At 39.6% G+C, this 26,816-nt stretch overlaps 1 protein-coding gene across 7 annotated transcripts; it reads left to right on the forward strand.

Moving 5' to 3' along the window:
- The first annotated feature begins 3,507 nt into the window (after positions 1-3,507).
- Positions 3,508-26,609, forward strand: LOC136429818 (protein kinase C and casein kinase substrate in neurons protein 1-like). Of its 7 annotated transcripts, XM_066419807.1 has the most exons (13): positions 3,508-3,703; positions 12,187-12,488; positions 12,750-12,985; positions 13,628-13,783; positions 14,626-14,801; positions 15,368-15,488; positions 15,818-15,963; positions 17,775-17,927; positions 18,876-18,950; positions 20,693-20,812; positions 21,748-21,816; positions 23,771-23,961; positions 24,939-26,609. In XM_066419807.1, exons 2-13 carry the CDS (start codon positions 12,266-12,268, stop codon positions 25,043-25,045), a joined length of 1,773 nt encoding a protein of 590 aa, XP_066275904.1. In that variant the 5' UTR covers positions 3,508-3,703; positions 12,187-12,265; the 3' UTR covers positions 25,046-26,609. The 7 variants fall into 7 exon arrangements, with proteins under 7 accessions (XP_066275904.1, XP_066275906.1, XP_066275905.1 ...); XM_066419809.1 differs by lacking the exon at positions 20,693-20,812 and having other exon boundaries at positions 3,509-3,703; XM_066419808.1 differs by lacking the exon at positions 18,876-18,950 and having other exon boundaries at positions 3,509-3,703.
- The last annotated feature ends 207 nt before the right edge of the window (positions 26,610-26,816 follow it).

Below are 26,816 nucleotides of genomic sequence, written 5' to 3' on the forward strand. Positions count from 1 at the left end.
TGGCCTTGGCCTACTTTGCTTAGTGTCAGCTAATCTGTGGCTCAGTCTACAACAACGCCCCCTTTTCTGTCAATCAAAAATCACTCTGCTCCACTTTTAGGCCATTTCCGCAATTAGGCATTTCCAATTTTTCACAATTTACACAAAAAGTTCACAATGACTTCCATATTCTTTTAACTAAAGTCACATTACATTACATGTTTTACAGTTATTCCATCAAATTCAAACAAAGGTCATATTTATACACCAGACAGTATTTGCTGCCTTTTATGCATGTCTTTTATTTGAAGAAATGTAGCATTCTGTAATAGACTGAGAATACATTGTTCATCAGAAAAGAACTTATCCAATATGGAAATCCCAAGCACAAAGAAATTAAAGCATGTAATGAAGATATGACATGAATCCAACTCTTAAAAATAAGTTGCTCTTTTTGTTTGTCAATGGGTTTTACCAAATGAGAAATTATTGTTTCGTTACTGTAGACTTAATTGATAGCTCAACATGCATATGGTATCCCTACAAAATGTATGTGTGTTAAAATGATAAAGTAAGGATTAATTCATTAATAGAGGCAAAAACATACAGCTGGCGATTTTATTGTTTTATTTGTGTACAGTAACTGTGCTGCTGGACAAATCCAATGCATGTTAGTGATTACACATACATAAATGTAGATGTTAAATATACATGGATGTTAAACAGGCAACTTACTTTACTTTTAATTGGTAAACAGGCAAATGACTCAGCATTGATAGAATGCCAGGAAAAGAAATATCAGTGACGGTAAATGTTGAAATTTTCAAATGTTGAAATTTTCACAATAGTTTAATTTTAGCGGTTTTTACTCTAAAAAATTGCAAAGATGCTTGAATGTTCTGACTTCTGTCCGCCTACCATGAACTAAAAACCATCGCTAACACTCCATTTTCTCCATACCCTAACCTATAGCTTGCTGACGTATTTTGATCCTTGATCAATATTTGTGATCAAAGTAACATATTTGGTAGACTTTTGCCCTATTTCTATGGCAACTGTAAAGACGAATAGCCAAAAATTAGCCCTTGTCACAAGCAGAAAGGATTCTTCCAGAATTTTGTACAGTATTGTACAAATTGTAAATTTTGTGTTTTTTATTGCCATACTTTGAATGTCATGGTCAGATCTAGAAGCCCAAAAATATATTTTTTGGTGCAAATGGATATTATTACAGGCAAGAATGGAATACTCCACAGTTTTTGTGCAATGCATGGTTATAACTAATTACCATGTCTATTTTCATCTTATAATTACTTAAGATAGAATGGCATAGAAGCTCCAATATTTGTGGGTATTAAAAGATGTAAAAAAAAACTGTACTCATTGCGTATGTTTAATTATAACTTGTTAAAACTCCTACTGTTTAGACATATCTGGAATGTACTGAATACATTTACATTGTGGTGATGTGTTTGAACCTGTATTTCTTGTATTGCTATCAGTCAATTCATAATACAGACAATTACTTTAGTATAAGCCAGCTGGTACATAAGCTCTTTTAATCTTCTCAGACCAGAAACACCTTTAAAAATTGACATAGTTTACAGTAACATGTATTGCTTTAAGTGTATGGCCACACCAATTTAATTCGTTGGTTCTCAGACATCTGTTATATGAAATCTTAGTATGCGTATTCTCATAAAAAACAAGAGGAGGAAAACTTGCATCTGACTCTGTTCACTCCCTGAAACTGTCTGTACCAAGGTACAGACTTTTGCCACAGAGTCTGTTTTCATGTTGATATTCTTCTTTAAAATCCATGTACCAAGAAGTTCAATTGGTGTGACCTAAAATAGTATTTCTCTTACAGTCTATACAGTACATTGTACTTGACTGCTATAATTGTATTATACTTGGAAAATAAATAAACATTTCATTCACTTGGGGATGTCTTGGGTTAGATCCTCAGCAAAAGGTGAAAACCTTTACTGTCTATGCTGTGCAATCATTCATGTATACTTGTGATATTGTTGACAATGACATTAGCATGGCCTTCACAAAACTATCAGTAGATTCTTGAAGGAAAGCTACGTAAGATTTCTTGTATATCTTTGAATGGGCTGCAAGCTCAAAAAATAGCTCCAAACATACACTTTTTTTCAATAACGGTTTTATTGGCGAAAAAGTTATGACATCACCAAAGCATGCATCCTCACACAGCTGCTGTATGTAGGTTGTGCGAGGTCTGCCTACACTTGCATGCCCATGTTTTGGTGCCCACAAAAGAACGTCACTGATGATCTCTTCCTTACTCCTCCAGGAATGACCAGCGAAACGTCATTAGCGTTGCTAATACATAACATGAAGGGGGTGAAGTCTGCCATCATTGCTTGAATTTAGTATGATACGTAGCTGTCTTGAATGTAGAATAAATAGATGTTAAGACCACCAGCACCCCTATGCAGCATCCCATTCTAGATCAGGTGTTATCGACATATCTGCTCTCTTGGATTTGATTTTATGCATTTCCCACCCCAATTGCAATTTTTTACATTGAGAACAAATATAATGTTTTAGTATAGTGGATTCATTCCTCAAGCTAACCGACATATTTCACACCGCAATCATCCCTCAGTAAGTCACTTCTGGAGCCACATTGTTCCTGTTTAGAACTTTTATTCAGACCATCAAGAAAGCCACACAGACGAAACTAGTCTGGATGTGGGATTGAATAAAGTTCTAAACGGGAACTTCTGAGTTACCTGAATGAAACAGCTGCCTCTGAACTTAACTGGCAGATCTATTTCCAAGTGCATGGATGAAGCCAGATGTTTCATACACAATTTCATACCCTCTAGGTCCTTCTAGAATCTTCTGTCAATGAGTGTGCAAATAACTTTTATGTATTGTCCAAATTTGCATTGTGCAAACACGTTTCTCTCTACATGTATGTAGGAAGTATGAAAATGGGCCTACATGCCTTTTTCCGTGAGCATAGTAAGCTATCTTAATTCTCTGTTGATCATAGCTAGCCCACACATAAATAAATAAACACTATATAACGTTATATATCTACAATACATATAAAGTTAATTCAACTAAGCATTGTTGGTAATAAATTATTTCATTCACATGTTCTGTGTGTTAATTCATTTGTTCAACCTTCCTGACTGCTGAGATTTCATGAAAAGGGTAACTTCATTTTTGTCCACCTTTTTATTTTGCACGCTCGCATCAGTTTTGGAGTGTCCTGAGGATGTCATCCATATAATCACATCATTATGGCCTTTACAAATGACCAATCAGGTCTGATGTCACCGCCAAGATTGCTCCGCCCATTTTTCACGGCATGTAGGCGCACCTATAGCTGTCACTCCCATCAAATTCGATCACGAAATTTGAGAAGATTCAATCCACGCAATTATACAAGAAATTATTTTAGTCCAAGACGATAGTTTTGTTTAATTCATTACTTTGTATCTTGGTGTATGTCTCTGATATTTACATGATTTTATAGGAAAATTTGTTACCTTTTGATGCGGTGTAAGGAAGTCGCCATCTTGGATTGACTGGTCGGAAACTCGAGACCACCGGTCAGTTCTGGTCATTCCGTCGCGCAGGTTTGGCCGCACTGTTTACATTTACAACAATTTTAGGTGTCCGGAAGTACCTAAAACAACGACGAGGGAGCATAAGGGTGCCGAGGGAGCCATATTCACAGCAGGTACGTTTGGTGTGCTTGCCAGCTTTGGGTGAACAGTTTTTGACCTTTCGCGGAAGCCATAATATCGAACGGGCAAACAGCGCTGATTTCAAAAAAATCATCCATCGATCTTTTCGAACTTGAACTGAAGCATATCACCTTACCTAACGTCCTTTGCGTTTAATTTTCTCTACATCATATCATCCAATCCTTCACCCTATAGATAGCATCATGTACTAAGGATGTGCATGTGTGTCTTTTTTTATAACGGGATGGATTATCTGGGTGTAACGATAGGCCAAAGTACACCACACGGAACATCCGCAGTTTTTACATCATGCCCCCCTCCCACACACATTCACTCACTCACACGTAAACCACAGCAATGCCTACACAATATAGTCACTTCCTGTGTAAAATCCCACCCTCCCTAGTATAGGTTGTCTAGACATAACTTTCCTCACAAATAGCCTTGATACTGTAGTATAAAGTACGTAGTTTTTCCTTGTACACACACTAGGGGTTTGGGTGTGTCCCTCTATCCCTCACTCTTGGATAGACAGGTGACTTGGACATTCCTGTAGCCTGAGTTGTTGTTGTTGAAGTTCTTATGGCTTCTTTCGTGCCTAGAGTGACACGCAAAAAGGCAGCAAGCCAAGTTTCCTACAGCTGTTTCTGTAGCAAGATTTCGGAGGTATATATATATATATGGGGAGGGGATGTTAGCCCTCGCTGAACCATGTAAAGGCTGTTAATAATACTAGTAATCATCATCATCTTGTCGTGAGAGTGTCACAGATGAACATCACCCTCCTCCTCCAGTCCTCCCTGTCCTCCATTGCTCTCGGTAGTTCTTCTAAATTGCAGCCTGCATCCTCACACAGCTGCTGTATGTAGGTTGTGCGAGGCCTGCCTACACTTGCATGTCCATGTTTTGGTGTCCACAAAAGCATGTAGCTGATGTGTATATTGTGTCCAGGACAGATATACTTTACTAGTTTAGGATGAACCCCTGGTTTTCTTGATAAGTGTGGTGGGTTCTTTAACATACCGGAGGTGGTATTCATCTCAAACATGGGATCTCTCGTTTTGACGTAGGTCGAAATTCTGAGAGGACATCCCAAGCTAGAGACCAGGGGTGCCTTAAAGTATTCATGATAGTCAATTTGTATTACAAGTTTTTGGAATACATACAAATGTTTATGAAGTTCCTGCAATCCATTACTAGAATTAAAGTACAAAACCATTTCTATGGAATTCATACGATCCACTACTAAGAATAAAGACCATCCTACTAGTATGTACATTGTAACATATGTAAAACTCATGTGAATTCTGTAAAATTCATATGTTTCTTAGTAGTTAATCAGAATTTTTATAAATCGTAGGCACCCTTAACCCTCAAACCACCGTATGGGGTCAAAACTGACCCCAGTCGTATATCAATATGTGCCATTGTGACATTTCTAGTCGAAAACAAAATTCCTCCTACGAGTTTGTTTGTATATATGTCTTATAACTTCTCATACGATATTACCGAGATTGGCTGATTGTTGATTAAGTTATCCTAGAAAGTTTACGCATGGTCCAGTGGGGTCAAAACTGACCCCAACAAAATCTTCACTCATATTCCCTATTGTTTGATACTTATCATCTAGTAACATGTATGACAAGGGTTATTATGATCATAGTAACAAAATATTAATTTGTAGCAACGTGAAAAAGCAAGATTTTTAATGAACGTAAATATTTTGACGTTGCGACGTATTATGACGTCATTTGTGTGGTTTTATCGGCGAAAACCACCGAATTCGGTATTTCCATATAGCTCAAAGGTACACGAAAAAACTTAGGTAGAAATTCTGTATGATAAATTGTATATGTCTCCAAAGAAGTAAATATTTGTCAATGGAAACAGGAACGACGTCAAAATGATGTCATAAAAATTATATTCATATTTAGCTACCACTAGTGTAAATCCGCCATCTTGGTTCCGCCATCTTGAATTTTTTTAAATGCATTTCTTCATCAAATAACCTCAAAGCACAATAAAGATAGACTAAAACGTTTAAACTAAGGTAGGTTGTTTCTGTTACAATAAACATGGAAATGATGAAATTTGATGTTGAAATAGCCGGTTATAGCTAATCAAATCATATCATCCGCCATGTTAGATTTTGACCGATGACGTAATCAAATTTGCATTAATTATGAATATCAAATCATAATTTGAGTTATAGTGAATTACATTAGATGGTATGGATATAAAAAAATAAGTGCAGTTTAAAAGATAACCCTACAATTACATTGTTAAATCCAAAATTAGGGACTTTTTTCAAATATGGCTCTCAGAAACCGGTTGTCATGGCAACAAGACAATATTTCTTAGTTATTTCATTTATATCAAACTGTTGCCAACAAAATTCTAGCAAAGGTTACCAAGTTTGGTTGTTCTAGCGTAGGCCATTCAGATGCAATATCACATCAAGTGTTGGCGCAGGCCTCAAAAGAGCCTGTTTGTCTGAATAGCGTTAGTTGCAAAAGACGATGTTCCCTCTTTTTGCATGAATTATGATAATAAGCAGAAATTATTCACACCTAATCATGTCAAACTGTCCCTTTTAGATATATGGAACTATACATATTTACAAGTCACAAAAAAAATCACCAGAAAAGCTGTATTTGTAGAAAACATTGTGGGGTCAGTTTTGACCCCATACGGTAAGATTAGTCGTAAAAAAGGTACGGTGGTTTGAGGGTTAAGCTTGTAGAGTCATTTTGGTATCTAGTGAGAAAAGTGAAGTGGGCTTTCCGAAGTACATATACAAATGTATAACATTAGATCCAGGCTGAAGTCGAAAAATACCCAACCCATCCTAGACTGTGTGTGTGTCCCGTTTTGATCAAGACAGACAGAAAGAAATGGACAAGTGTTACAACCAAAAGGAAGTGGAAGTGTGTGAAAGATAGAGGATGTTCCTCCCACTAGTGCACACGCAACATCGGTGTATCCTGCATGACACTTCTTGATCCTTCCTTCATTCAACTGACTTGAAGCAGAGCAGCACGCTTACTTGCACCCCCGGAATCTTAAGCAAGGCCATTCCAGGTCTCGCTAGCTAGCGGCTCGCAAGTTGGTTTAGGTAAGGTTCAGCCTTCTCCTGTTTGGTCAGTCCAAAGATCGTGTTATGATAGCAACTTGGCCGCAATACAGTCTTTCTTATTCGTGATCGTAAGAATCACAGCGCTTTGGCATACAACAGTCTTTAGTTTAGATCTCGAACCACATTCTTGCAGCATATTTTCTTAGGGTTTGGTGCGCTAAGAAGGTGGGGTTAGAAATGTTCTTTGTCAATATGATTTGAGCAGTGCAGAAATGTATTTGGGTCAAAAGAGACTCGGTGTTTACCTAGGGTTGGGCTACTCAGACTCAGGGCAAAATATTAACACCACAGTGGCGTATGTGGACAAGATGGCTTGAATGTGTGAAATAGTGCAATGTCTTTTACTGTATATATATACATGCATATACTGGATACAGTAGATTGCAAATAGAAATGCAAAAGAGTGAACGTGATTGGAAGGGTGGAGTGCAGTTCTTTCTGTCAACATTATTTCTTTGCATGTCATTATAGTGCCAAAACATTGGCCGTCATGTCTCATGATAATGACCTACACCAACTAGTATTTTCAAAACACCCCCAAAATCCCTCAGGCACTGTACAACTTCTGCTAACCCTGCTGAAACTGGTGCATAGGCTACATGTATCATTATGTGTTTGAAATCCATGTGGATTTTTAAAATGTTTAACTTCACCTATAGCACAACTAGATATAATACATTTGTGCTATTATATAATTTTACATTTGTCACTTAAGTCTTTTGTCATTCATGACAAAAGCTAAATGTTTTGCAGGTTGCAAAATTGCACTTGCAACTTGTTTCTATTTCTAGCTGCTTTCTTTTTCTGCAAATACTGTTGCAGGTGGGTAATTCAAGCCCTTCATAGTGTTCAGTTTCGCACACTAGCTGTAATGTGTATCTGCCCAATTTGCTTGCTAAGAATGGATACATGAATGACAGTGTACTGTAAATGCTTTCATTTTTGCAGCGTTTTTATTTCACGGTTTCCTGGGAAAATTATGTTGTCTCAGTTTTTGATTTAAGTTCACGGTTGAAGCAATTCTGTAGTATAATAGAATTACAAAACACATATTTGCTGTGTTCTGCTAGGTCACCGTGAAAATTCAGCCACTGCAAACATTTCACGATTTACAGTTACAGGACTAGCCAAGGCCAATACCAATAACATCAGCATGCTTCGTTCAAATTGATCAAGTGTGTTGTAAGTGTGGAATGGGAGGAGCACATAACCGAGATGCCCTACATTACGGAGTGATGAAATGTAAACATACTTGTACATGACTGTACGAGAGTTGTACAGACATGTCCGTGACTATCTTATATACGTTGTACTTCGCGTATTGGTCTTAGCAGTTACCAGCAGTTTTCTTGAGGTACGTTGTATAAAATTTTGTCTATGATTTCGTATGATCACTATATATCAGATGAAAAACTCTGGTTGATTTACACCATGGCAGTGAGGTATTGTTTTTGACTTGTCTGTCTGTATGTCTGTCCTGAAATGCCAACTATTTTTGTATGGAGGATAGGGTGGGTCACAAAGGAGTTAAAGGGTGAAGTCTGCCACCTCTGGATGCCTTGTTGTGGGAACTACAATTGTACAGTATCAATTGCTCAATATAAAGAGATAGTCATCAGATAGGCTCTTCAGAACTTTGCAATGTCCCTGTGAATGTTATTGTAGTCTGTAGGCAGGTACAAATATACAAATATACATGTACATTGTATGTGTATGTGTATGTGTACCTACAGTTTATGGTAGTTCAGAATCTGAAAAAAAGAGGGAGTGAAGTTTTGTTCTTGGCTTGTTACCTTGTACAACATGTATGTCTGTGTGTTTGAGCGTGTGTGTTTGTCTACATGTACACTTGTATATAATAATGTGTGTGTGTGTCTGTCTATATTTTGGCAATTCCCAATAATGTACATGTAAACAATGCAGCAGTGCCATACATCCTTGAAGTTGAAGTGCTGTTATTTCTGATGGTGGGACTACTGGAAGGGTCGCAAAGCAGTGTGGTTCAGGGGGTGAAGTCTGCCATTTCTGATTGCCTTGTGTTTTCTGTGGTTTTAGTTTGTAGGCAAAACAGTGTAAAAAATTACAAAACCACATTTACAAAACATGTTAGTGATGCAACTGGTATGTTTTAACAGGAAAAGATACATGTAACTCAGAAGTTGTTAGGACAGGACCTTCATGATTTTGTATACAAATCCGTGCATTGTATGTTCGTAGGCTTGGGTCGAAGGAAAAACTGTTTAGGTTTTTGACCCTCTTTGCGGCACTCTTTCAAACTGCAGCAGCATGTGACATTTCACATTACATTGTAGACTTTTTGATATAATAATGATACTTTGTTCGTTTGTAGGCCATGCCATCCAGAAAAAGACCAATTTCTCTGCAAGCATCTTAGCTGATGTGCATGAGTCTTGCATATGTCAAAATGCCCAATTTTGCGGCCAAATGCACTCATTTTCTGCCCAAATTCACTCAAATCCGAGACATCGTGCAATATGACGCTCAGTCCTGATATCATAATACCATAGCATACAGAGTTGTTTTGCTTTTGAATTACGCGTATCTCCGATTCCTGTACTTGATAGTGTGCAGCCACGAATTAAAACTCCCAATAGATTGGGGTGTGGCGCCTTGAAGTAATTAAGCTGAAAATTGATTGACACATGATGGAATTCAGCGCTTAAGTTAAGGTCTGTACAAGATTGTATGCCGATTGGGAAAGAGTTCAATGTCAACTATGATATTGAATAATTGATCTGTTTTGGGCCATTTTCACACAAAAATAATATATTTTGGACTATCATACATTTGTATTCAAATCAATAAGGCTGAAAAAAATTGTAATACAATGTATTGACATAAATAGGCCAGTATTGTGTTCAGCAGGATATTAAAGCATTCCTGAGAGAGATTGTTCCACAAACATGCAATTGCTTGAAATACAAATGTACTATTATGCCTTAAATTACCAACAAACATTACATATGTCAATGCAAATTTGGTACCAGTAGGCACATATACTAACTAGGCAGCAAGTTTCCTTGCTGTTTCAGTGGCAGGGTATTTTTTTAAGGGAGGGTTTGCAAGCACTTCCCCTTTAGCTTGAGGAACCTCTACTCAGAGTTAGACCTTGAACATGGGACCCCCATTTTATATCCCCTCCAAAAGATGGGTGCAGACCCAACCAAGATGTCCTGATCCAGGATTGAACCGGGTTCTCCCAGATAGCAGCTATTTCGAACCAGGAGCTCAATTGTGAGGCTTTGACCAGTTGAAATTCACAGTAATGTAAGAATTTTGCCTTCCTTCAACTGCTGGGAGAAGAGCATCTGATAGCCGTAGACCCTGCCATAGCTACAGATAGAGAGGACAGAAATTATACTGCGCTGCATTTGTAACATGATCATCACATCAGCGCTGGCAGTAATGCTCTTTTGGGATGGCAACTCAGAACCTAATGGCTTAATGGAATAGGCAAATTACATACATTTTAGGTCATTTCACTGACAAGGCTCAAAATACTGTAAATATCGACATTTTCGCAGTGGTTAAATGGTCGTGGTTTTCACTGTAATTTCTTCACCTTGAACTGAAAACCACTGCAAAATTGCTCGTTCTGTCTTCTCTGTACCCACCCATTCAACCGCGAACTAATAACCGCCACAGACGCTTGATTGTCTCACTATGGCAGATTTAAATCCCTGTGAACTTAAGGGCATTTACAGTAGTTCTGTTACCTGATATATGACAGTGAGGTTGGCATAGATTTCACTCAGAAGAATTATTTGAGAAAAGTAGTGTGACATGTAGGCTTCATAAGGCTGAGATTGTCCTACTCACACATGTAGGTCAAGGGCTGTTGGTTGGGTATTTGTAGACACTTGTAAGTATTGTAGCTTTGCATGCTGTATTGGTAATGACTACATTGTTTGTGTATAGTATAGTATTACTATGTGTGTCCTTTGCATATTGAGTACTACTAGAGTCTGATTTTGGTCATGCTAAAAAGCATCATCATCATCATCACTGGCACATTCACTGCACAGTTCAAGTGGTGCGGATGCTGGCCACAAATTAAATGTGACACCAATAACAAGTACATGTTTCATGACTTGTGCACTTGACATTTTTGTTTGTCAGTTTAAGTAATTTATTAAGGCCTGGATCCACCGGGTGTCCAGATAAAAACAACAGCAAATATTCCTCTGTTTATATTGATTGTTGTTAAACAATTTGTCGGACAACATACTGTACATCAACTTTGAATTGAGCCAATGACAAATATTCAAACATCACAACTTGGATTCAGCTTATGACCAGAATATGCTTAATAACAAAAGACAGGTATTGTATGGCTTTTAATTTTATAGAATCTGTCTGACTGATATAAAAAGTAATATAATGCATGCCATGTTATTTTGCAGCAGGATCTGAACCCAAATTGATGTAAGATATCAGAACAAATACTGTAAATGCAGAAATCTTTGCGTCATGTGCAAACTAAATTAGAATACCAGAATTAACTTTCTACATTGTTCCTGTAATCCTGTTACTTGATACCTAAATCGCAATCTAGAGAGGAACTGAAAATGTTGGTAAAACCAAGTATTGTTTTGTATGGTGACAATAGCTGAATAGGATGCCACTCCCACCATGCTGGGGGATGTCCCTATAGCTCTACTGGTAGCAGCCTTGCTCATAGTTGAGCTAAGTTCCAATAGTTGACAACTGGGAGACCCCGGTTCAATTCTGGGAAGGACATCTCGGTCGGGGCTGTCTTTTGGAAGTGACAAAAAAAAGGTGGTCACATATATATATTCAAGGTGGTGTCTCAAGCACGTTTAAAGGGAAGGGCTAGCAACCCCTCCCTAGAAAGATATGATGATGATCTGATCTGATAGCTGCTTCTTCGTTCCCAAGATAATTGGGAAGGTTGTCCTCCTCTGCAGGCTCTTCAGTGGCTGTGTAGCCCAATCCTGGATCTGCACACTCTGCTACAGGCTGGGCATGTAAAGCCCTGTGTAGATATACCCTGGAAAGATACACCCTGCTACTAAAACAGCAAGGAAACTTGCTGCCCTATGTGCTACTACAAGGGTCTAAAGCAGCAAGAAGGTTAATGTCATGATTAACTTGACTATTAGATAATTACACAATACAAATTTGATTGTGTCTGAGAACTGATAAGTGTGCATAATGTGTGTGTGCCAGTTGCCACACTGCAGTTTTTGCTTATTCTGCTAGGGGGTGCTCACCTCTGATTGCCTTGCATTGTACTTATTGTAGTTACACATTCCAATATCATTACAATAACAGCAGTTTGATATTTTGTTTTGACAGATAGCGACTTTCCAGTAGAAGGCAGCGACAACATTCTACTCTCATATATATATAAGAGTCGACCCCTGACCTGACCACCATGTCCAACTACGCGCCAAGCGACGAAGGCTCGTTGCCGCAACCGTCCTCCGACTCCTTCTGGGAGGTGGGGAACTACAAGACCACGGTCAAGCGCATGGAGGACGGGTACCGGCTGTGTAACGAACTCATGACCATGGTGAAGGAGCGCTGCGAGATCGAGAAATCCTATGCAAAGGCACTCAAGCACTGGGCCAAAAAGTGGAACAAGTCTGTGGAAGAGGGTAAGCCTGAGCACTTAGACAGATTTGCATGTCATGTCGAGCAGCACATGTGTACAAGTCTAGTATCATAGTTTTCACACATGTCTACATGTAGTTGCATTTGTATCTACACATAGTTGCACATGCCTTACAGCATGTGTCTAGCAATATGAGTGTAGCTGTATGTGTCTAGTATGTGTCTAGTCTGTTTCGAGCAGCAGGTGTATCTAGTAGCATGTAGAAGAGTTTCTGTACTGAACAGAATGTTTCTCCCCCTTACAGGTCCAGAGTACGGTACCATGTCTTCCGGGTGGAAGAGCTTCTGCACCGAAGCGGAGAGAGTTCACGACCTGCACATGGAGGTGCGCGACAAGCTGATCTCGGACGTGCAGGAGGAGGTGGCCACCTGGCAGAAGGAGAACTACAAGAAGCTGATGATGACCGGCTTCAAGGAGACAAAAGAGGCGGACGACGCGTTCAGAAAGGCACAGAAACCATGGGCCAAAATGCTACAAAGGGTACGTTCAGAAAGGCACAGAAACCATGGGCCAAAATGCTACAAAGGGTTACGTTCAGAAAGGCACAGAAACCATGGGCCAAAATGCTACAAAGGGTACGTTCAGAAAGGCACAGAAACCATGGGCCAAAATGCTACAAAGGGTACGTTCAGAAAGGCTAAAATGCTACAAAGGGTACGTTCAGAAAGGCACAGAAACCATTGGCCAAAATGCTACAAAGGGTTACGTTCAGAAAGGCACAGAAACCATGGGCCAAAATGCTACAAAGGGTACGTTCAGAAAGACACAGAAACCATGGGCCAAAATGCTACAAAGGGTTACGTTCAGAAAGGCACAGAAACCATGGGCCAAAATGCTACAAAGGGTACGTTCAGAAAGACACAGAAACCATGGGCCAAAATGCTACAAAGGGTACGTTCAGAAAGGCACAGAAACCATGGGCCAAAATGCTACAAAGGGTACGTTCAGAAAGGCACAGAAACCATGGGCCAAAATGCCAGGACTATAGAAAACTTGTTGATAAGCACTTTACTTTGTGTATGGAAATAATGTATGAAATCTTTATGATATCAACTACCATCACAAATAAACTTTCATTCGAAGACAAATGATTTTAAAATTCCACGTTTGGCCATTATACAGGTAAACCAATCAAAGAAAGCGTACCACACAGCCTGTCGGAATGAGAAGACCGCCATCAACGCAGAGAACAACGGCAAGAAGGACACATCGATCTCACCGGACAAGGTCAAGGCTCTCCGAGACAGAGTGGAAAAATGTAAAGCTGAGACAACAAAGGTTAGGGTACTGATTGTCTTAGTGAAGACAAAAACAATAATCATAGTTTTCTTATAATTTTTTTGTGTGGCATCAGTGTGATGCACAGAGCAACTTGAACTTAGAACCAATAGGTCCCAGGTTCGATACTCACCATGCCCCATCGTTGTGCCCTTGGGAAAGGCACATTGCATGACCTTCCCTGGCGGTGGAGTGACGCCCACCAAGCCTCTTCGGCTAAACTGTCTAAAAGTGTGCCAAATAACACACTACGGATTTCGTCACCATCTACAAAATTTAGCACATTTGCCACCAAGAACCGTATAATATATCTATTTTTTGTATCTATCATTCTATGGGTATTTTCTTTTGTCTGTGCGTTTCTTTGTTTGTTTGTTGTTTTGATTCCGTAGCTGTTTGAATATTTTAGAGTGACAGGATGTAAGGTAGAAGATGGTGTAACCAGATACTGGCAGGATAGGAAGGTTGGCATGGCCAGGGTCAAAAGTTTGTCCCTCAAGCTGCCAGGAAAATGCATGTTAGACAGAATTATCAAGAAATTAACAATACTGTAAATCCATTTGATATGGCAGTTGGTAATTTTAGCGGTTGGGGGAAAGGGAGTAGTTCGCTGTTCACTGCATTTAATTTCAATGGTGGGAACAAACAATCATTATCTCAAATGTTAGTGATCAAATATTTGTGATGATGAAATTTTAGCGGTTGACTAGTGACCGTTAAAATTAAGTTACCGTTAATAAATCAAGAATCAATAAAACAGAAAATTTGCAATGATATTTTAGGGAGGTATGAGGTTTTTTATTTCTTGTTTAACATGCTTTTTTCATGTTTTTTCACCTCAGACAAAAGACAAGTATGACAAAGGCCTACAGGAGATCAACGGGTACAACGCCAAGTACATGGAGGACATGACCCTGCAGTTTCAAAAGTGCCAGGAGTTTGAGGAGAAGCGACTTCAGTTCTTCAAACAGACACTGCTTAATATGCACCAATGTCTAGACTTGTCGGTAGAACAAAGGTCAGTTTTGAAATTGTATTATGTTCCTTTAAAGTATGTATAAAACTATGCATGGCTTTAACTGGCCAAGTGGCTAGGCTAGCGGGCACGAGTTAGAGAGGTTATGGGTTCAGTTCCTGGCTCGATATCGTGTCCTTGGGAAAGACTAATGACACTCCACCTAGGTGTAAAAATGGGTACCTGACTTCGGTTGGGGAGGTAAAAGGCGGCAGAAGGAGAGAGATGGGCTCTGTCTACCAATACCGTGTCCTAGACACAATAGATTAACAACCCACTGCCTCTATAGCCTCAAAAGGGGGACTCTACCAACATGTACTGTAAAACTACAATGTCATGACTTGTATGCAAAGCAAAAACATGGCTGGCAATTTTGAGTATTAGGTGCTTCCACAAGAATGATATTTTTGTTTGAATTCATTCTTTTGTGCTTTTTTTTAAACAACTATGCAGGTGATAAGCCAATATTACCAATAACATTATAATGATTAGTGCCAAGTTGTTGGGACCAATATACTGAAGCACTGAAAACTTACAATAATTATTTATTGCATCTATTTCTTTCACAGATTTCCTCAGATTTACACAGACTTACAGCAGTCAATAGTCAAGGTGGAATCTGGACAGGACCTCAAATTTTGGGCCAAGAACCATGGCACGGAGATGGGCATGAACTGGCCACAGTTTGAGGTAAACAAGACATTAACAATGCATTTGTATGTCATTAGACAGGCTTTAAGCCAACCATAGCATAGTGGGTATATAGTGTACTCACTTTGCATATGGTAGTGTGACCAATGTACAAAAAATGGTAGATTCATGTACTGCTTTTCTGCTAAGTACGCACCACTTATGGTAAAGAGTATGGGAATACTCACAGAAAGAATTCTGGGTGCACAACTTAACATAAGTAGAATATCAGCAAAACGTAAAAGTTTAACTGCCTTCAAAATATCTAGGTGCACCAGTGCACCCACAGTCAAAAATCACAATGTATTTTTCAACAATACTTTCTACAGGAATACAACCCAGAGCTGCGTGCCATCACCAAGAAGAGTAAGAAGAACGTGGCAAACGAAGGGATCACAATGACAAACATCACTCCACTGACGGAAAACTACCAGCCCAACTCCTACCACCACCAACAGGCTCAGGACTCCCAGAAGTAAGTTCTGTTCTGTTCTGTACATGTAACATTATTTTAACACTATGCTGGTCACTAGAAATATTTGCTAGGGTCGCATCTCCAAACCAAGCAGTTTGCAGGACCAAAAATTAAAACTCACAAACCATTAAAAAAAACTTTGTCTTTAGCATAACTTGTGTATATTTCATGACATACACTAAGTGTACGAGTTTTATTGTCTTTTATATCACATTTTGTTCCTGCAAACTGCTTGGTTTGAAAATTTATTTTTCGATGCTCCAAACAGCTCGACCAGGACCCAGTTTGGAAACGCATCGTTGACAATCATGAAAAGCAGTCTTATGGTGTACAAATGTTCTTGTTTTTTCAACTAACCCTGTCCCACAGACTGAGATCTGGAAGAGACACTTTTACCTCTGTAAGGGAGTAGCTACACTAGCTACAGCAGTCTAGGTCCTCTCTTTACCCAGTGTATGTCACAGTTTCTATGTGTCCTTTCAGTAGACTATGCTATCATATTGAGGCGTCTCTCCTGTAATATTCATGTATGACTGGATTGTGGAGATCTATGCCTTTTGTACAGCTTTTTTTTGTTTCCCTGTAATGATGACAACCTTACTTGACTTTGAAGTACCTTGTGCATACTTTTGCATATTCATTTACCATAGAAGGTTTGCCTATTAGCTGTGCATTTCATGCTATAGATACATTGTACCTTTTGGCATTATAAAAACATACTGTGGTTGGGTTTTCGGTATAATAGCTTTTATGAATATCTTTCTGAATGAAAAAAAAAATTTGAATGATCCTATAGGAAGTAAAGGAAATGGATTGTCTAGCCAAGGCATACATATGTACATATATTTATGTCATGCCTGGGCCTGATACGGGTGTTCCGGACCGTGTGATAACTATCCGGATCACATAGGGTTCGGAAGTGTTATCACACAGGCTTCCATAGAATATTTCGAACGCATTTCGAGCGCGCCGGTTGTGCGGCCGTCGGAAATTCGAATACCGGATTCGGAGATTGGAATCAATGTTGCTACAGTTTCTTGTTCGAGGACACAAAACTCCCTCAACTTCTGGCGCATTCCGCATTGAAATGTATGTTTTCGCGGGTGGGTATGACCAAGGTATGACATAAATAAAATACAACACGTTGTATTCCGCATCACCCTCGGTCCCAGCCCGACCGCGGGTCGGATCGCCCTCCGGCCTACGGCCGTCGGGCGATCCGACCCGCGGTCGGGCTGGTACCTCGGGTGATACGGAATACCCCGTGTTGTATTCTATATGTACGGATGAAAATTGTAAGGTGAGAAACTAGAAAGGCAAGCAAATGCATATCCTGCACATGGTCTAGCCTAACAAATCAGAGACTACTGCTCTGTTTATTTTTACTGAAACACATTCATATACATGTATATAGTGACAAGCTCCTCCAGCTCTGTCCTGCCACTTGCTACATTATGTAATAGAAAACCACAGGGTGTCTTCTTCTTTTTGCATAACCATGATGACAGCCGTCTGATCCAGGTCACTGACCTTATTTGTTCATAGAAGAGGAAGAGACGGCAAAAACAATATGTTTTGGTGAAGGTGAAAATAATTTGCAAATCAAACAATTTGTTATGTCTACTAGGTGAAGTATATATATTGTTGCAAAGTGTATAAACCTCTGTATACAATCCTGACACTTCTAGATGTTCCTTGTAGGCACCTTACATGTATTTGTGTCGTTTATGTTTGTGCTCTTTCCGTCTTCTCCTTTCTTTCTTTCTCTCTTTTCTTCCTGCACTTCTCCCTAACATCACCGTCCCTTGAAGACTCAGTAGACGAAGGACATTAGGTTGGAGGTTGCCGGGTTTGGGGGCACGGCCCAGGCCCAAAAGCATGAGTGACACATGCCAACAACAATCTTCCCTTAACAACTCCCCTGCACACGATCAAAGACACAACAGCACTGTGATGGAGAGAAGGTGACTCGATCTGTGGTTCTTTCATTCATTCATTCATTCATTCATTCATTCATTCCTGTTGTTTCCTTTCCTATAGAGCTGCATGTTGTATTCTTCTGTGTGAAGCTGTTCATTCACATTGCTCTATTCTTTCCTCTTGTATGCCCAAGTTCAACTTAAGTGTTGATGAAGTTTTGCAAGTTTTGTACCTTACTGTATGTTTCCATCATGGTTTAGATTCATATGTGCATGTTTTTGTACAAATGAAATTATGGTGTTCTTCTGAGCTGCTGTTACAGGGCAGCATGTACTTTAAACAGAAGTAGGTTGTTCTAACTTACATTTGTATCTGAGTTATAGGAAAGATTGTCTTTGACTTTGTCATGACAGGTCTCCTTGTGATGTTGACATTTTGGAAGGGTTTGTAATCTAAAGGACGACATTCAGACTCATAACATTGGGGCCAAAAGATAAATGAGAGTCAGAGAAAAGAAAGTTCATCTGAGTTGGTAAGATATGACGAATTAAACTGTTCTCCTGGACCACTAAAAAAAAGAAAGAAGAATTTTCAACTGGTTCTCCCGGGCTTCCTCCGCTGTCTGACCCAATCACTCAGGACTGGTGCCTTTTATTCACATGTGACGTCAGCGGTAGGTCAAAGGTTGTTGGAAGAGTCAGACAGTGTGTTTGTGGTTTCTCTAGTTTCATCTTTACAAGTCAGTACATGTAGGTCATAGGTAAATAGAATTTTCTTACCACAACACCACCCTCCAGCAAGGAGTAGTAGAGTCAAATCAGGCCAAATTCGCAGAGTTGGCGCAATTTCCTAGCGCAATTTGGGGCAGTACAGTGGGTACCTGCTTTACTGAAACAGCCAGGTAATGATTTAATCTAGGTTGTGTCCCAGGAACGTTGTTTTTGTTTGTAGGGGCTTCTTTACAATTATGACGTGTGTTTCGCATCCCTCAGAGTCAGACATCAAAACAGCCAGCCTGTAGTCATGGTGAACCCCACCTACCAGGAAGTACAGGTCAACGTTGTCAGGTGACTTGCTAAGGAGCTCTGTCCCAGGCCTGTTGCACCCAGGAGTGAACATGCATTGTGGTGCATGTGGATGACGTGTGTGTTTTGTACATGGATATAAAGCAGGGGTGTCTCTAGAGCTTATCCCTCCGTCCCAGGACGGAAATTTGCTTGTTGAGATGGAGTTCACCCTAACTTGAAAGTTCATCTGTGTTCAACTTGGTAGAAATAACTCTGAATCAAAGTTGAATTGCAATTACAAACACAAAAATTGGACTTACCCAAATTTTCCACTGATCAGCTCCAGTCTTAAATGTCAAGGAGTCACATGCATAACGTGATGTCACAGAAGCAGTGGATTGCTCATTCCTTGACGAAGACTCAGGAGCTGATCAGTTGAAAATTTGGGTAAGTCCATTTTTGTGTTGGTAATTGTAGGCCAACTCTGATTCAGAAAAAATTCACCTATCCGTACCAAAAATCGCAAGCTTGAAATGACAGACTTAACAACAAAAATTAACATCAGTTTCCAAATTCCAAATAGATCAAATTTTGCCTTTTCCTTTGCAATATCACAACCTCTAATCATGGTTAATTCCTTCCAAGGCCTATGATACATACCCCCCACCTCCAACAATGAGTGGCACAGACCAAAATATAAATCCAGAGACAGCCCTGATCTGAAGTCAGTCATTTCAAACCATGCAATGCTCACAGGGAATGCATTAGATCTTATCATAACACAGAAATGCACTGCTTTTGACAAACATTTAAGCCTAACACACAACATAAAAAAAAAAGATTGCTCTGGGGAGCTTTCGAGACGAACTCTCTGTCTCTTCGTCAACCTGGAATTAGGGTCAGATCTCGTCTTGCAGTTCTCTTGTCACTTGAGTTGATATTGATTATCATGTGACAAGAGACAGTCATATACAGGCTTGAGATAGTGACGCCCCCTGTCCCTGTTTAAGGTACTGCGTTGTCTGCGGATGCACTGTCTGCGACTTGTGATTTGTGTTTTCTCAGTTGCCTGACAAAGTTATCCTATCGTACTGACCTTGACCAAGTCTAGGAAGACCTCACCAGATTTGTGTTTTTAAAGAAAAGGCCCCTCTATTATTTTAGGAACAAAAGGCTTAGATTTTTCACAAATTTGATATGATGCATGATATAGACCTTACAAAATTTTATGCTTCTGTCAATTTTTAGCTTACGCAGGATGCAAAGATATACAAACTAGACAGAATCATATTTTTTCCCTTCAGTCAGGGAATATAGATACAGCCCAGAGTGGTCTGACTTTTTAAAAAGCTTCTGTCCATTCTGAAGGATACACATATTTCCACTACATGTAGTTCCAAAATTGAGTGCAATAAGCAAATTCACAGTTTGAACTGGGCATGCACAGTGTGGTTGATATGTCAAAGTTAAAGGCCCCTGAGACATCAACAAAACATGCCTGGACTTGTATCAAGCATGCACAGTTCAATCCCTGAAACAAATTATTGTATTCAATTGACAAATGAACACATAATGTCTTGATAAATAATTTTCATCTACATTGCATTTTGGAGTACAATCTTGTTGACTTTCTGTGCATGTCTGGCAAACAAATACAGTATAACCCTCGTTGAAACGACAACTCTTTTTCTGTCTTGTGTGATAACTTTTATTCAGTTTTATGCTCTGAGTGGTAACTCATTAACTTTTCTCTCTCTGTTGTCTGTCGCTGTGTGTGTGTGTTTGTTGACCCCTCTTGTAAGACCAAAGAGTCTTCAGAAGCCTCCAAGACCTCAGAGCCTACAGTCTCACATGTCCAAGGAGACACAGACAAGTCCTGGTCTCTCTTGTCCTAGTGCCAAGGAGCCCTTCACTAGGAAATGGTAGTGATGATGATGATATCTTCAGAAAACAAGAAATCAAAGAATTGTATTTAGTTTTTGTGACTTTCTTGTTTTCTTCAATGTGAATTTCTTGCTGATGCTGTCTAAATTAGTAATACATTTTATCCATGGGCTCTCATAAGGCAATAGGCATGCATATAGCAGGAAATTGAAGAAAGGAAATGATCATGAGATAACCTACATGTATTCTGGGACCTTTGACCTAACTTCCTGTTGGTGTTCCAGATGTGCCTAGCATGTGGAAACCACTCTCCACTCTATTTCATTCAAATAACTACTGACACACAAGCAAACAAACAGACACAACAAAAAGAAAACCTCGGTACATGTACATACATATAGATGATATAGGGGACTATTGATCCACATCTTAAGTTTCTGACTCCACTGGCAAGTGTAAGCAAATCAGATGTTTGATTCCTGGTAAATGTTGATTTGTTAGAGCTGACAAACAAATGTAAGTACTAGAGTGCACCATGACAAGTTGCTACAGTTAAGGACTTATTGAATCAAATTTATATAAAGTAGCTTGTTGGGCCTGCAGCTCAATATCTTGGCAGGCCCTACAAGAAAGAACTCAGCTTATCAAATTCAAGTCTTTAATTCTACTAAATATACATTAGGGTCCAAATTTACCAGTAAAATAATAAGATCATAGAAATGATTATCAATTTTCTCTGATGATATAATGGTTTTTGTATGTTTGTTTTCAAAAAGAAAACTTGACAAACACAATCATTGATTTGATGACAAGAACTCCCTGATTGGACTGTTGATAATAATGATGTTTTTTTTTTTCTTTTTGTTTGTAATATTGTTGCAGTTATTTGTTTGGTCTTTAATTTGGGGTAGAACGTTGTTAACAACACTTATAAACAGCGCCATGTTTATTATGTATGCAAATTTGTTTACAGTTCGTCTGGTTCTGTTGATGATTATGATGATACCAAGAACCCTTTTGCCGAAGATGACAACCCGACAAGGTGAAGCGCCATGGATGTGGTGAAGTTTAAACGGAGCTCAAGTGTTGCATCTTCGTTTTAATTTTGTCTTGTTCTGTGTCAGTGTTCATTATGCATTTTAATGCCTACTAACTCAGCCTTCCGATGTCAGACCATCTAAACATTACTCACAAATATATCCTAAGAGCAGAAGTAGCAAATACTGTAAAGCAAGACCGTTGGATGACCAAGTATTACTGATGTGGTGAAAGGGGGGGGGGTAATTTTAATCCTAAATGTGTTGGTCATTTTCCACTACATACATTCTACTCATAAGGATCTACGTAAAGCTCAACTGGTGGCAGCCTCACAGTTGAGCTTTTAGTTGCTTACTAGGAGACCCTGGTTCAATCTTGGTTGGGGCTGCACCCGCCCTTTTGAAGGGACATAAAATGAGAGTCCAACATTCGAGGAGGTGCCCTCAGCACATTAAAAGCAACAGTTACTTTTTAGAAATATACTATGCTAATGAAACAGCAAGGAAACTGGCTGCCCTATGTGCCACTACAAGGGTCTGAACAAAGGAATATTATGATCGTCAAAAGAAACTTCCTTTTGTCTGTGGCTGGTAGATATACTTTCAGATACATGTACATGTAGACCCTTAGCAAAGGACCCATATATCATATGCACATATATAGCCCCATTAAAGTGATCTCCTGTTTGAATATCAGATATCATACAGGAATGCTACATGATTATTGTCATTTCATATCATCATCGGTCGGTCGCGCAGCGGCCGATCACACGTCCTCTCCACATCCGCTTCATATATTCAGTGTAAACGGTAAGGTAAAGGTAGTCTCATAGCCTTTTAGTAGTGGCATTGTGAAAGTTAGCCACTTTCAACTTTGTCTAATGGTTTATGTAAAGGAAAAGGGGGTGTCACCTTTAGGGGTTCGTGATAACTTCACAAATATACATGTAGCTCAGCTGAAGGCTAAGTAACAATCTTTTCTGTCATGTAATCCATTTAAAAGACTTTGCTTGTGCCATGGCAAGACACCAACACCAGAAGTGCCTGTTGTTTGAACCGGCCTCTCCAGCATGTTATAATCTCATTAAGTTGTTTAGCCAACAGGAAAGCAGCTTGTTGATTCAATTATTATTGACCTGTTATTTTGTGCAGGGCGGGACTGGCTGACAGACCACACTGCTCACCATACATAACACACCCCTACCAATCTAACCTCGTGAAACGCATTGAAACACAGATTCCTATCAGCCATGACCCAACAAATCGCTTTCTACATGTAACTTGCGTTAACAACTACATCTGACCAAACAAACTCGCCAGTGAGATTGGGGAAGGTTTCAGCTTCCAAAAGATGTTATCAGATTGACAATTTTGCCACTTTGGAAGTGATTGAATCCGCCGGCGATTTAACGTTAAAAAAAAAAGTTTCTACTACTTTTCTCTAAACGTTAAATCGCGGCCATATTCAATTACTTCCAAAGTTGTCAATCTGAAAACATCTTTTGGAAGCTGAAACCTTCCACCATCTCACTGGCGAGTTTGTTTGGTCATGGCTGATACGAATCTGAGTTTCAATGAGTTTCACATGGTTTGATTGGTCGGGGTGCATATATAACAGTCATTATCAATGCTACTACTAACCCTGGATGTTTTCATATAGTGAAGCTCCTGCTCACTTGCTGGCACCAGTGTTTTGACATTGTCCCGTTGTACCACTGTTCATTGACATTATGTTGCATGTATTATTATATAATAAAGGCATACTTTGGGCTTTTCGAAAAGTGAGATTTATTAACATCCCTGTAATGCAAGAGCATGCCTTGGTGTTTTAAAATTGATAACTGAAGATGAAGAAATGAAACTTTAATGTAGATATATTGTTTTGTCTCAGGAGATGGGACAATGGTCACTGGTGGCCCGTTGTTTTCTAACTAGCAATGTTTTTCTCCCCATCTGCAGCAAAGCCTCTTCGCGCCCGACGAGTAACACCAGCAACACGGCCGAGTGGAGCGACGAGGATGAAGCAAACCCATTTACAAATGGCGGCGGCGGCGGTAGCAGTGGGACGGGGGACGCGGAAGTCGGTGTTCCGGTACGGGCGCTGTACGACTACGAGGGCCAGGAGGATGATGAATTGACTTTCAAAGCAGGTAAGTTACCCATGTATGGTAAACTGGAACCTATCAGTACTAGTGAACAGGTACAGGAACCAATTTGAATCAGTGCAGAGGTAAAGGAAAGGAAAGTGACCTTGAACCAGTGTAATGAACTCAATGAACAGATGAGCTAATCTTCCACTGGTCGCGACAGGAAGACAGACGCTATGTACAGTATTTACAGGTTCATTGTACCGGGGAAATTCCCCTAGCTCTTTTCGACAAGCATGTAATGAACAGTGGACCGCGGCTTAACGTCCCGTCCTAAGGACTGCGACCCTTTCCTGTAGCGTGCATGTCGGGTGAGCGACACAGCCGGGATCGAACCCGGGGCTTCTAGTTTCAGAGGCAAGATCGCTAACCACTGGACTACGCACGCTACCTAACAGGTCCAGAAGCCAATCAGTGTACAAGTACTGGAACCAAAGCAATCCGTGTATAGGTAGGAACAGGAACCACTCAATGCACACTGTCAGGTAGGAACAGGGACCAATCAGTGTAAAGATGCAGGAACCAATCAGTGTACAGATAGGAACTGGAACCAATCAGTGTACAAGTAGGAACCATTTAGTTTACAGGTGCAGGAACCAATCAGTGCACAGGTGCAGGAACCAATCAGTGCACAGGTGCAGTAACCAATCAGTGTACAGGTGCAGGAACCAATCAGTGCTCAGGTGCAGGAACCAATCAGTGTACAGGTGTAGGAATAGGAACCAATCATGTGAACATGTGTAGGAACCAATCAATGTGTACTGTACATTCAACCAATCAGTGTACAGGTAGGTACGGGAACTCACTAATATTGCAATGCTGTTTTTGGCTGTGTGTTAGTCTCTCTAATGCTGTTTTTGTCACTACTGTAGTGGTGCAGGAATCAATCAGTATATACTGGGGAAGAAACAGGAACCAATCAATGTTTTGATAGTGTGGCAGTGTCCCTTAGTAATCCGACGTTGCTTTTTTTTGTCTAGGCGACCTTCTGACCAAGCTGGAAGACGAGGATGAGCAGGGTTGGTGTAAAGGAAAGTTCCGCGGGCGCGCCGGCTTGTACCCGGCTAATTACGTGGAAGCCGTATGAACAACATAAACACGCGGACGGCCCCTGGATTTCCCAGCAGGTCTTGTGCTGCCGGAGACGCGACGGCGAAACGAACGTAGTCCCCCGATTATATACAGTGCTGGATGTCCAACTTACGTTACTGCGATGCAAAGGCGAGAACATTGTATGTACAGTGTGTGAACGGAAATAGATATGTTCTATGTATACAGGATACTTACTGTGTATATGTCTGGGGATGGATAGTACCTATATGCATGTAACGCAAAAATACAGTAATTTTCTATGACATATATATATGAAATGTCACAGCCCAAGAGTATAGAGTGTACAATACTCAAAGGACGGATGCCGAATGAATGTATATTTGGTAACACTGGTGACACAGTACTTTCTCCTTTACACAGTTAGTATGGACGAACATACTGTGAAATGTGCTGCATGTTTATAGAACAATTTAGACCCCGGATTGATCTAAAGACGTTTAGATATGCGGCTTTAGATACAGGTGTATCTTATTACTGATAGACAGAACTACCGAGAAAAAGCACGTCTTCATGATTTTTGTACAACTTGCCCAGACATGTCAAGGGGTCTGTTCAGCTGATATTTTGTCTGGTTAACTTTTTGTCAACATGATACATGATAGTTTAAGACAACAAAGCAGCATTATATCCATAGCGGCATATCTTCGCATATATTTAAATTTTCAGAAACGGTGCCACAAGTCATGGGTATAACATTGTGAATCTTCATACTCATATATACTCAGAACATTTCTGTGAAATATCGATATCTGTTGGAAAATGTTCAACTTATGTAACTCCTCAGCAGCAATTTTTCTTACCCAATGGGACTTAGCAGGGCATTTATAGGAGAACATATGAATTAAATATGTTATAGATGTCTTTTTGCATAAAACTGTAAGCAAAGAAGCATCACTCATACGTTATTCATGGTATTTGATACAGGTGTTAAATAATTTGCTCTTCTTATGCTGGCAGTGTGTGTGTGTGTGTGTGTGTATCGCTATGCAAATTATTAGCTGATTATCCTAATTGATATGTTAATTAGAGCCAGTAACTACATAACTGTACATGTACGCAAATGTATAGTTGGGTCATGTGCTCTTCTCTGTTTCGGTTAGTTTCATTAAATTTTTAATCATCTAGAAAGGTGTTTTGCGTTGGGGTCAAAAAGGACTTACTTAACTGTTTTTCTGACCTTTTTCATGAATAGGGTATTGCAAAATCTGAACAGTGATTAGAAAATGCCTCCGCCCCTGAGGCAATGCTAAAAAGGAGATAGGATTTAATACAGATAAGATATGGGGTACATGTATATGTATAGATGACGGACTTTCCAAACATGGAAATAGCAAGATGGTACATGTACTTTGACAGATTTCAGTCCTTAATTTTACTTACCATACTCGCAGTGAAACAACTAATTGGATTATAGTTAGGCCCCTGTTGTATTTATAAAACTAAGTGTAAATGTTATAACGTACATGCATCTGAGGTCATTTGCATGATGTATTAATAACTGTAACACATGGATGTCATATTACATGATCGAGACTTCACATTGTATACTGTGCCATCAGTAGGAAGGTTTGGTAGTTTTGGAATGTTAACGAACATTGATTAACCTCATATTTGGGTGCTCAAGCTACAGGAAGCCATTCTTTAATACCTTGGCATAATTTTTTTCATTTTTCCTGTCTGTATATCCCTGTGTTATGATTTTCATGAGAAACGGAAGATAAGAATATTAATGGTGTTAATATTTT

The sequence above is a fragment of the Branchiostoma lanceolatum genome, chromosome 3 (assembly GCF_035083965.1).
Source record: "Branchiostoma lanceolatum isolate klBraLanc5 chromosome 3, klBraLanc5.hap2, whole genome shotgun sequence".
NCBI lineage: Eukaryota > Metazoa > Chordata > Leptocardii > Amphioxiformes > Branchiostomatidae > Branchiostoma > Branchiostoma lanceolatum.